Source organism: Gopherus evgoodei, chromosome 22 (genome assembly GCF_007399415.2).
Source record: "Gopherus evgoodei ecotype Sinaloan lineage chromosome 22, rGopEvg1_v1.p, whole genome shotgun sequence".
Classification (NCBI taxonomy): domain Eukaryota; kingdom Metazoa; phylum Chordata; order Testudines; family Testudinidae; genus Gopherus; species Gopherus evgoodei.
Window position 1 is genome coordinate 5,487,966 of NC_044343.1, and position 12,755 is coordinate 5,500,720.

The following is a 12,755-nucleotide window of genomic DNA, read 5'->3' on the forward strand; positions in this document are numbered from 1 at the left end:
TGTGTGTAGGAATAAGATGGAATAGCTGCCAGGAGCTCAGGATACACCCATTCTGACAGCCGCAGCCGTCTCCATGGAGATATGGTCCCAACTGTATGCTCCTGCCTTTCCCTTCAATCCATATTTGCTTTGCCCAGAGTGGCAGATCTGGGAGGGCATAGTTACTGCACCAGACAGCTGATAATTAGCAATTCATTACTGTGCAAGGCTGACAGGACAGGAATTCAGGACAAGCCCTGATTCCTCCCCTCCTAGGCAGTCACAGTCTGCTCTAGGAAGGTCAATACTTCCGTTTCAGGGACATTTCCTGAACAGGGGGATCCCCTAACACAGGCCTCAGACCAACAAGATATTGCAGAGGGTGGCTGGCGGGTTTACAGCACAGCAGAAGGGCCCTCTAGAAATACTGACTGGAAGGAAGAACTAAATGAGAAAGGAAACAACTTTTCAGGACAAAGCAGGACCCCTTGGGGAGCTTATATGTGCCTGCTGCAGCACAGGTGTGGTCCGAGGGCCAGAAGTGTGTCTTTGTATCACAGCCACAATTTACTCAGCCTGGGTTGGGATAATATTGGAATTACCTGGGCACAGCAGCTGTGCTGCATTTTCTATTGAGGAGCACTTTCTTCTTCTACAGAAAAGGTTAGGTCATAATGGACTTCCTGACAGCAATGAATGGAGACCGTTTTACCATCTGGAAACTTGATGGCAAGGCTAGAGAATCCACTCTGCCTAAAGTCACTAAAAAGAATAGTTTTGTCTAACTAAATCTGACATTTGGCACTGGGCTACAGCCCTGGTAACCCCCTCATCGACAGGAACTTCTCTTGCACACTACTTCCATGAATCGTGATCAGCTCACTTGGTCTTGTGGGTGATGCTGTTTATAGCTTGTGTGACACATCCACCTCACTATGAGCCCAGGTGGGGGAATGAGGCTACTGAAAATCCCATGACACCAGGGCATGGGAGATCTTTTTCTTCTATTAGACATTTAAAGCTCCTGAAAAATGTCAGCTTGGCAACCCTGGAGGCTGGTCTTACTGATCGGTCTACAGAAGAGACACAGGCAGGAATAATGCTAATGTTCATTAACCCTCCACTAAAAACAGTTAAACTGCAGAGACCCAAATTCATATTTTGAACCCAGTTCAATGAGCTTATCTTCTACCATCCTTATTCCCCCTGGGGACTGTTTAGTCAAATGCAACTGGGTTTTCATCACTTACTAGGCCCAGTGCACAACAATGCAGCCCCCTCGTGCTGCACCAACACTTCCAAGAATGCAAAGCATGTTTCTCTCAAGCACTTCTCTGACACTGTATTGAGAGTCCAGGGATGAAAGTGTATTGTTAAAGAACTTAGGCGAGAAGTATTAATGGAGCAGCCACCCATCACACTTTCATAGAAATGAGAATACCCATTTTGCCCACGATATAGCAACACAGCTTTGTTGAGTACGGTCTAGTTTTAAGTGTTTGGGTTACCATAGCTTCCTCTGGGAAATTCACTAACATTTTTAATGAGATGTAAACTCAACAAAAGAGAAATAAGTGTTTCAGTTTATATCCTTAGATCTCCAGATGAATTGTTTAAGGTTTACCTTTGGTAATCCAGAACTGTTAATTCACTGAGTTGTTCAAGAAAAATTCTTATCTGTTATTGTCATAATCAACTCAGAAACACAGGATATTGGCTGTCCGTGCAGGTGCACACTGAAATCACATGCAACCATCAAGAGCCTCTCTCATATTACCTCTGAAATGTGCTACGTTGGTGTGACTGGAACAGGAGTCTCACTGGGTTAGAGACAAGAACACAGGCCATGGATCACTCACTGCTTTGATATCAAGCTAACCAAAACTTTAGACATCTCTAGAGTAGAATACTGCAAAGGGTATTACGTTTAACTTGAAGGTTAGGTTATTCCATGGATATTAGCCAGAGTATATGGAAAGTTTAGGAACATGAAGTAAAAAGTGTTGGAATGTTGACAGAGGCAGAGCATCAGTTATGGGCCCTGTAACCTCATACCTCTGAACTTCACCCATTCAAACATGGAAGGACTGGAGTGTGAAGAGTTTGGAGTGGATTATTTAAGTGTGCTATATTTGTCCTTTCTGGTTCTTAATCTGTCTCATTATCACCCTTTACTCAGTGTAGTCAAACATGCTAATGTAAACACTCCACCAGCCCAGAGGTATGCAAAAGTCAAAGTTATATAAAATGAGGCAGCTGAAATTACATTAGAAGGAAAAATCAGAAGCAAAAACAAAAAAAAGCACAATAAAAAGATAGGAAAATCAGAAGCAAAGAATACAGAAGAAATTTATTGAAAGCACAAATACAGACTGACCAATAACTGCTTTCTACAATCTGAACAGTAAATAATAGATCTACAGAAAGGTACAAAGTTTGTTATAAAATAGTTTTAATTTCAATTCTTTTTGCATTACAAACATTCTTTGAAAGAGGCAATGGAATTTTGATGTTATATGTGGTCACCCTCCCACAATACTGAACCTGTAATAGCTGTTATCAAAATATACAATACATCTGTTCACCATAAAAAACTGGGTTTTGCTGCCCCCTCATGTCTTACAACAGGTATAAAAAAATTATAAATATTTACACCCTTTTGTTACTCATTCTTTACATGCAAACATAGGGATCCAAAGGATAAACCCACAGTTGTCTGGGTTCTGGGGTCACCAATTCATTTGCTTGCATCTTACAAAATATATAGTCCATTTGCTGACCGATCCAATGTTAGCAGCCAGCAAACAGGTTTCATTCCAATAAGCCTCTTCCCAGTTTCTTGGGTGAGGTTGATTGAATGCATTTAAAGATTAAACTGCAGCTGTTCCACTTGGGTTGCGCATGGATCTCTCCTCAAGGTAGAATGCTGCCTGTGGCATGTCCAAGGGTACACATTCAATAGCTAGTGTCCCCTAGCTACAAGGGAAATTGTTTTACTGTTTTTGATTTGAGGAAAGGGAGATGAAGCAAATTAACTCTGGTTGATAGCAATGACTAGAACGACTGTTAATTTGCTCTGAGTGCAAGATGCTGGCCAAGAAAATCTGGAGCTTTTCAGATAAGGAGATAAGACTCTTCTGTAACAAGCTTATAAGGATCTATGGTAATTGGAGCCGGCATCTACTGGTTAGCCGAGTCCTTTTTCAGTTCAAAATTGTGGGCAACACTATTGTTTCATTTAAGATGGCTTCAAACTCCTTTCAGCCACAAGCCAGGAGAAGATGGAGATAAGGCAGGCCAGTACTACCAACCTCATGCCAGCAACCCAAGCGGAACCCTCACTCAGACATCACACACTTCTCCAGCATAGTTCACAACCACAAGAGCTCAGAGAGGAACTAAGAAAGGTTAAGACTTTTCCAGCCCCTCAGTGACAGGCAAGTCAGGAGCTTCCATGCTAGGCAAGGAAAACATAACTTGCAACACAAAGAGAGACAATTAAAAAACAAACTTTGGTCCACTATTTGCAGAAAAACCCTGAAAGAGTATAAGATTATTGTTATTTTTGCATCCACACAGGTTGCATGTTAAAGGGAAATGTAAGGCAACATCGGATTATACAAAATAGAAGGCAGAACGGCATGGGAAAGAATTGTAAGCCAGAGGAATGGTGTTTCAGTTTAACAGTGGTTTTGTCATTTGGGAAAAATCCAACTTGCCACATTCTACTACTTTTAACAAATTTCCTTCCTATAACTTAAAAAGATCTGGGCTTATAGGTTTAAAAAAAAAAGTAAAAAAACTTTAGCCTGGTCCATTTACTCAGTCGTAATCACTACTTTGAACACCTTTTGCTTTTTAAAAAAGCTCTGCTTAGCTTAACATGTTGGATTTGTTTCATTACATTACTCATCCTCAGTCATGACCTCAGCCTGAAACTAAATTCCTGCCCTACAGTTTCAATTACAAAAAAAGAATAAAATAAGTACAGTATACAAGGGTAATACCAACAAAAGGAGTAAATTTAGATTACGTTTATATCTTATTGATCTATAAAAAAGTCACTTAAACTATTTCTTTTGCATATAAAGAGATTAGAATATTTGGTCAACTGGAAATATTGCTAGGTACAGATGACAGCAACTGCATCAAAAAGTATAATACAAGGATTAAAACAAAAGCTCAAATGCTGAAGACATGCTACAAGAATGACGGCGGAGCTACACTGGTCTTGTTAATTGTCAAATTAGGGGCATGAAGGTGACAGATGAACATCTTTCTAACCATGGGATAGCCAAAAATTCTTCAAATCCTAGTCAAGTGTTTAGATTTATGTACAATTCAGAGAAGCTCATACTGATTCGTTTTCTTCACAAGTTTCCAACAGTGGTTAATTTTATAGCTTGATTAAGGCTCTTGTGAAGAGGGAGCCTGTCACCTTGCTACCAACATTGGAATATAATGAGGCCATAGGAACGTTTCCCCAGGCAGACCTTTCTGCTTAGTTTGAATGAAATAAACCAAGCATAATTAACTCCCACCTAGAAGAGTGTAGAGATGGAGATAAAACCACATGAGGACTAGAAAAGTGGCAAGAAGATACATGATACTATGCAGATTATTAGACATTTCATGGACAGTGGGACAATCAATTGCCTAAGGAATTAAAGCCCAATATTTTCTTTATCCACTCTGCCAGCTTTACTTGTCCTTCATTACGAGTTGATCCAACAACCAGAACTCACTTGTTCTCCTCAACCCCCCCAATCTAATCTTAACAGTTCAGATGATGTTCTTCCCCCAATAAAAAGAATTTAAGGCACAGGATAGCAGATGCACAGCTTAGAAAACATTACCCTAAAACCCTTTGCACTGGGTGGGTTAGGATCTCCTGCACACCACGTACTTTGCAAGATCCTGACTCAAAGGCGCTAATGTGAATTCACACAGTGGTTTCTGGGTCTTCCAAGGCTTGCATGGGTAAAGAAAATAAAAAAGGCATCAATGTGAAACCTGATAAGCTTGTTAGGATCAGTTTCTGTGGGGTTTTTGTTTGTTTTTTTTTTTGAGGGGGACGCGACGGAGGGAGGAAGAGGAAAATTCCCAGAGCAGTTTCCAAAGTGTAAACTTTAACTTGTGATTTTTTTGTTTGAACAGCCATCAAGATTGTTATCCCATCACCGCAAGGTTAGCAATATGAATTAGATTTAATTTTTTTAAAAACCGGTAAACTGATTTCTCTTTAAAAAAATAAAATCTCTGGTCTTTAAGGTCACTTCAGCTGCATTTTTAAAGTGGCTTTTTTTTTTCTGGAATGATGGAAGTTGTCTCCTAGCATTCAGCCCTTTTAGGTCAGGGCTGAACCCACGAAGTTTTAGTCAGGTCCATTCTGTCTCATGCCTTCCAAAGCTTTAAATGGTGGACTTTGAGAAGGACACACGCAGGTGGTGATTCTCACCAAGATCATGATTATGGAGCTCAATGAGTGACTGAATGGCTTCTTCCACAGAGCCCATCTGGATTAGAGCCATCTTACGGTCCTTCCTGCCAAGACAAGTCAGTCAGTTTTAAGTCATGTTTGGTACTGTATCTGTATAGCCTCACTCTTGCTAACTCAATAGAAGTTTTCTTGTCTGATGCTGAAAGCCAAACAGACACCTCAGCAGGCAAAACTGCTCATTAAAAGGTTTATTCCTTTCCTCCCACAGGACTGAGTCGTCTCTACAATGAAAACATGCATCCCAGCCACTAACCCAGTCATCTTAGACTGGATTTCATCTCCAGCACTCTATGTGCACTTATTATCCTTGCCCCCATTCCCTAACCCAGAGCTATCCAGGAATGACAGTTCCATACAACCAATAATTCAGCCAAGCTAAATTTCTGGTTTGAGACAGTTACTATCCAGTGCTTTTAGCATCTTCAAATTTGTGGAGAACTCACTGGTAGATTTCATTTAGCTTTACCAGTTCTCTCTCAAGAGGACAGTTTTAAAATCTTAGACTTACTGGAAGAATTTGAATCCTTTCACCATCCCACCATTGCTTGAGAACAGCATCTTAAGGTCTTCTTCAGTTATCGAAGGTCTAAAAAAGTCAAGAAATTAGTCAGTTTTCCAGTCAACTGGTCTGAACTAGGAATGTATGTCTTAACTATATATTTTACAAGTTCCTTTCCTGAACTCTTTTCTACTGTCGTTCTTACACTGGCATCCAAGATGCCAGACTGCAGAACGATGGATAAGCATTTCTTCTTGCTACCCATGGAATATGGCATTTCCCTTACTCCTGATGAGTCATTACTTTACACTATGAGACGCATTCTGGTAACATTGCAATTCTAAATTTTAGCAGAGTTTTGATGCTTGTCTTGCATATGCATCCTTTTCAGAGTGACTATGTGCTCCTGCCTTGCCACTATTACACATTTTCCTCCCTCTGGAAATATTTCCCCTGAAATGCTGCAACTTTCTGAATCAGAGAAGTGAGCCACTAAGGTTTGCTATGGGCAGAAAAAACACCCCGAAAATAAAAGCAGACAAGCAACCACAGATCCAAAAACATGACTTACGTAGGACTCTCCCCCGCCAGATTTTTCAGAAATAAACTGATCTCTACGTTACTATAATTTGCCATATTGCCACCACTAAACAGTTCACAGGAGCACTGGGATTTAGCTGTAACTATTTTTTTTTATTTAACCCCCCCCCCCAAAGTTACAAACCTATTCTGTAACTTTTTTTTGAGATGTGTTGCCCATGTCAATTCCACTTCAATTGTGTGCATGGCCAGTGCGTTAGTGTTAGATATTTTCCCCTTAGCAGTACCCAACAGGGCAGAGCATGCACCTTCTGCTGTCTCGCGCTGCTGCGTGATGGCATAAAAGGGCACAGTTGACACCTGACTACCGACTCCCTCAGTTCTTTAGATGGGAAGGAGGGTGAGTGGTGGAATAGACATATGCAACATCTCAAACAACAACAATTACAGGACACATTAGTATAGTTTTCTTCTTGGAAGTGATGCACGTCTCTGTTCTACTTCAGGGTACTCACTAGCTGTTCAATCTGGAAGTGGGATCAGAGTATCTGAATGATGACAGACTACATGCGCAAATCTGGCACCATCTCTAGACTGCTGAGAGATGTACAATGAGAAGCAGAAATATGTATTGAAGACCAAATTACAGCTCTACAAATGTCCAGAACAAGCAATTGACCTAGAAAGGTTGCATGTGATTTTGCTGAAAGTGCTAGCACCTTGTCCAGTGGAGTTATATCAGCCATGTCACGTTACAAATGTATAAAGGAGGAGGAAGTCAACAACAAAATTCTTTGAGATGAGACTGGAAGGCCCTTCATTCTGTCCACAACCACCACAAACATGGGGCCTAAACTGTTGAGGGCTATCCAAGTGAAATGCTAATGCACTCCTAACATTCTTCTCATCCTTATGAGCATGAGGTTCAGGAAAGAAAGTTGGTAAGTATATTGTGTGATTGATGTGGAAGTGAAAAAAACTGGATGAGGGCAAAGGTATACCCTCCTGTCCTTGTAGAAGACTATCTACAGTGGGTCAGATACCAGGCCTCTCAATTCTCCAACTCTCCATGCAGAGGTAACTGTTACCAAAAAGGCTGTCTTCACTGACAGATGAAGCAATGAACAGGTAGCCAGAGGTTCACCAAGTTTAAGTCTCCAGGGGGAATAGGGCTGTCTAGTTGGGGATATAATCAGCCCAGACTTCAAAAACCTTAGTGACATGGGTTTGGAGAAAAGTAAGTGACAACCAAGAGCTATAAAGCAGAGGTAGCAGCAAGCTGCACCCTGATACCTCCACTCAGTCCTTTTAGCTGTAGGAGGCAAGGAACATGGAATTTTCTACTTGGGCACCTAAATAACTTCATTTATGGGGAGCACCATGTGAAGGCCCCACAGATCCAAAGACGAACTAATCTGTCTGAGCCCTCCTGAACTACTTTCAACTGTACATCTAGGGAGGAAGTCATCCTCTTTAAGAGGTCCTGGTGAGCCCTGTAACAGCGGGGGGCGGGGGGGGGGAGAGAAAACGCTACACACTATTGCCTCCTAAGATGATGAGGCAGAACCCAAGAATGACTGAGGTGGAGCTCCAAAGAGGGATTCACTAAAGCAGATTGCCCATGTTTGGTACCAAGCTCAGGAGCGGCTTCCTGCAGCTCTTGCTGCAGAGCTTCGCGATGTCTACTGGAGGATGTGCAGAGGATCTGGAGGCACGAGGAAACCCTCATGGGTTCCAATATGGCAACTAATATGGTGCCAGAGCCCAATTTCTTCCAAGTCATGGCTTCCTAGAAGCAGACTAATAGGGAAGCTCTGCTGGATACCAGGGGTGAAAATCCCTTGGGAGAGTGATTGCTTACAACTGTGACATAAGATTCCACTTCCAACTTGAACTATGAACTGGAGTCGTCTGAGCAAGCAGGCATGGTGCCTCTCTGAACCAAGGAGTTGTGCAGCAGTCTGGAGAGGATGGCATTAAGGAAATCTTATGTGGCTTGCCATTCAACAGCACTGTACAAGAGGTACCAGAGGTGCCCATGGTACTTGGCACTGAACCCAAGGGGCTGGCAGATCCACAAGTGTCTGTTGGCACCATGCAAAATGATTCTTGAACCACTGGCAAAGCCAGCGCCAAAGAGACTTAGACTGGGTGCTATGGTATATGTCTCAGACATTGATGGCACTGGGAGATTCTCTTGCTGCAAAGCAAAGAGGAGACAGACTATAGCACCACTCAACAGGAAAGTGCTTCCTTAGAGACTGGTCTCCATGGCATGAGTACCCATGCTAGAGTTGAAGACCCTGCCGGAGGTGCACTGAAATATGCACTAGTGTCTCAGCACCAAGCACACTAATCTCCTTTCCAGCTGGTTCACTGGACTTCCATGCTAGGGACCTTAATTTCCTGGATGCCGAATACCAGGGTGCAGTCTTGCAGTCGTCCTTTTTCAGTACTGGAGAAGGAGACTGGCACCAAGGCACTGCCATGACTGAAGGAGTGCTCCTAACTGAAGCAGAGGCATCTGATGCCCACCCCAAAGGGAAAGGTTATGAAGATGGGAACATGGACTCCTTCCATGAAGAGGTGCTTTAGTGTGACTGTCTAGCCCTTTTTACTTCTGGGCTTAAAGTATAAGGTGCAGATGTGGCCCCTGCCCTGATGTGTGCTTCTCCTAGATACTTTAGGCATCAGCCTCTTGCATCTCAAGATTTGAAGCCTGGGGACCAAAGCATACCATGACACGGTGCGTTGGTACTTCGAACAGGCAAGAACCAGGAGTGTACACTAAGTACACTAGTACAAAAAGGAAATCACTAGTTTAGGACTATCAACTATTAACGAGTATCAACTATATAAAATAGAAATGCTAAAAAAGAGGGAAACAGAAGCAAGGTAGAATGTTTCAACTGTCACATATGGTAAGAAGGAACTGAGAGGGGGGTGGGGGTAGTTCTGCCTTTTATACTACCAAGCAGCAATGCGAGGCAGAAGAGGGAGCGGAGCATGTGCCACTCCAAGGGTACTATTGGGGAAAAAATATCTGACTCAAGTTCACTGGATGCATACACACCTGAAGTAGAATGGATATGTGCAAATCACTAAGAAGTGCTACCAATATCAAATTATTTTCTAAAAGACCATAGAAGCACAAATCTACTCCAGGACTGATGACTAAGGGGACCAACTTGGACAGCTGGTGCCTTCAGGTTTCTGAAAGAAATGGCCCTCAGAACTAGAACTGCTGTGGGGAAATCTAGACGAGCTGACACAATGCAAGTTAGGCATGCGCAAGAGCTGACTGTCCCCGTTTTAAGATGAGTGTGGTCAAACTTAGCTACACCTAGAGAATGCCGATCTTATATTAATCTCCACAGAACCTGGTACCCAATACCCTCTTCACTTGCAACGCGTGTCCCTTTTTCAGAGCATATGTACATTCCTCACATGGGTACTTACGGGATATTGGAGAGGTGAAGGGTAGCAGAAGGCGGGAAGATATTCTGGAAGTTTTTGGAGCCTGGTTTCTTGAAACGATGTAGAGGAGAGTTTCCATAGTCTTTAGTCAATCCTTGGTCTTCCTGTCCCTCACGGGGAAGCTGTACTGTCTGATGCTTGGACAGGGTGATACGGATGGGTTTCCCATTAAGCTTCTGACCATTTAAGTGACTCATCGCTACAACAGTTAAAAAAATAGCATAAGGGAACAAGACGACTAGTTAAGGCTGGCATTTAACCCAAACCTAGAATTCCAATCAAATCCACTTCCCTATACAGACTGTCCAAACACCAAGACACCTATCATTACTACTATTTATTAACCTGCATCTTTTTATAGGCTTTGCCCATTCTCGTTTTACAATTAGCAGATTGTCCAGCATAAGAATATCTACTTGAGTGCAACACCAAACCCCAGCCTATTATGTAGGCAAGCAGTTCAGCGCATGGATACTTATTCTGCACCTTCTGAAGAGCAACATTAGTATTGACTATCACTCTTCCATGGAGGAGGTATTTTGATTTATTGCTAACTTGACTGCCATAACAATATGGTCCTTTGTTGGATGTTAAACCTTTAAACAAGCAGCAGTGCTATGAAAGACTGCAACAAGAAGTCAAGGGGAGGGATAGCTCAGTGGTTTGAGCATTGGCCTGCTAAACCCAGGGTTGTGAGTTCAATCCTTGAGGGGACCATTTAGGGATCTGGGGCAAAAATCTGTCTGGGGATTGGTCCTGCTTTGAGCAGGGGATTGGACTAGATGACCTGAGGTCCATTCCAACCTGGATATTCTATGCTACCAGAGTGATGCAACAGAACATGCTTACCAAGCTGGGCCTGGTTTCCGTCAGCCATTTGAACTAAGGCATTCTCCTTCTTATTAAATAAGATCTTCACCCTTTGCACATCACCATAGACTCCTTCAGAAAGTGAGGAGACAAGGAAAAAAGTCTTTAGGCAGGAAAAGAAAAGTCTCATCCAAGTTTATAACAAATCAATTCAACACCAAAATCATCCACAACCAGATTGATCTCATTCCAACCAAGTTTATTTATTCTGCTCTACTTAGGGGGAGAAACTTACACACAGCAGAATAATAATGGAACAATACAATAAAGAAAATAGATACTGGGTTTCAGCAAAAAGAAAAAAATTTAACTGCCAAAGAATTGAACTGGACAATTTAGCATGCTACCACAAATTTTAAACTCTTATAAAAAGACATGCAAAGCAATAAACCATGCATAACTGAACATAAAAATAAAGGCAAACTAAACTAAACGGCAAACTATGTAACAATGTAAAAGAATGAAATTACGCATTCAAAAATGGCAAACTGCAAACTGTACATTTTTGAAGTATCAAAAAAGTAATCTCAAATAAATGAAAAACAAGGTAATAAAAAGTGTGAATAATAACATACCGAAAAGAATAAAGAGGCATTGGGGTGTAACTCTCTTTAGAGAACAGCAGAGCAAGGCAGCGGAGGGACAGGGAAGAGGTAAGGAATCGAAGGGGAGAGCGAGGTTGCACAAATCGTCCACAACGAGGAAGGGCAGAGTCCCCGCAGGAAATGGCGAAATTGGTTGATGGATGATGAAGTTTTCAAGATGGTTAATATTGAAGGGCAGGTTGGTTTCCGAAGAGCAGGGTTTTTTGGAGGGGGGATTTTATTTTATTTTTTTTTGTTTCAAGCAACAACAGGAAGCAGAAGTACCGTGCAGTCAGTTGGCAAAGAAATTCCGGATCAGGGGAAGAAAAAAAATTCAGGGATGGGGGAGAAAAGAAAAAGTAGCAAAAAACACAGGTCAGTAAATACATAAGGAATATGTAGTGTTCCATCAGTCAGATTTACAGATTTCTACATACAATATTTGTTTTATAGGAATAGTTAATAGGTTTTACCTAGTGGAACACAATGATAAAGAAAAGCATTTTTACTTAAGATATACATAGAAGGTAAGAGACAGTATCAATGCGGAGTGACTTCTAGAAAGGTAACATTAATGATATCCCAACTGCCCTCCTCAAAGGAATGATTCAAGACTTTTTTGGCCTCTAAGAGAGAATGAAACCTGTACTAACCGTCAAACTGAAAACAGCATGACAACACTCTGAAGTATCTGCTTAACAGAGGAATGTTTAGTGGACATGATTCGTGTTGCACACTTCACTGCAACTAAACTAAACTAAAGGAGAGCAGTCTCGACATGAATCATTGCTTCCAAAGCCAAAGATTAACTGGAATAACTGCTGCACCACTAACTATATATCAGAATGAATTGCTAAAGGAGAAGTGTCTGCTGTAAGGGGACACCACCACAGGTACTGGAGGGGAAGGAGATTTCCACATACTCAACACATTAATGAAGCAAGTATCTTACTGCAGAGGTCAGTGTGCAAATACTAATCAGCAAGGGCAGTAAGCAGGAGGAGCCTGTCCTCCCAGGGCAATGATAATTCAACCTGCAGGCAAACACCAGCTCTCAGTCTACAATAAACATAGAAACAATGCAAATGGGAGAAATCTGGACTTCTCCCTACCTATCCCACTTTAGCTCTTAGGATTTAAAAAGAAATTTCACACATTACTAGAGGAAGAGTCACTCCAGGGAAATACGGTCTCTTAACTATCTAGTTGTTGCATAGGTAAGTTTCTAAAATACTGATTATACAAGCAGTGAAAAAAGTTTAAGTCTGTTAGTTTACTATAGGTATCAAAGTCTCTCTAACCCAAA

The 12,755-nt window shown here is 41.8% G+C and overlaps 1 protein-coding gene across 1 annotated transcript in view; it reads right to left on the reverse strand.

Moving 5' to 3' along the window:
• Nucleotides 1-2,984: 2,984 nt before the first annotated feature.
• PTBP1 (polypyrimidine tract binding protein 1) overlaps nt 2,985-12,755 on the reverse strand; it is a 45,706-nt gene continuing 35,935 nt past the window's right edge. Inside the window, exons 11-15 of the mRNA XM_030540776.1 lie at nt 11,441-11,474; nt 10,845-10,937; nt 9,978-10,194; nt 5,988-6,065; nt 2,985-5,523 (exon numbers count right to left, since the gene is read on the reverse strand). Of these exons, the coding sequence (XP_030396636.1) occupies nt 5,391-5,523; nt 5,988-6,065; nt 9,978-10,194; nt 10,845-10,937; nt 11,441-11,474 (555 nt within the window). The 3' untranslated portion in view covers nt 2,985-5,390. The remainder of the gene's footprint in view (nt 5,524-5,987; nt 6,066-9,977; nt 10,195-10,844; nt 10,938-11,440; nt 11,475-12,755) is intronic.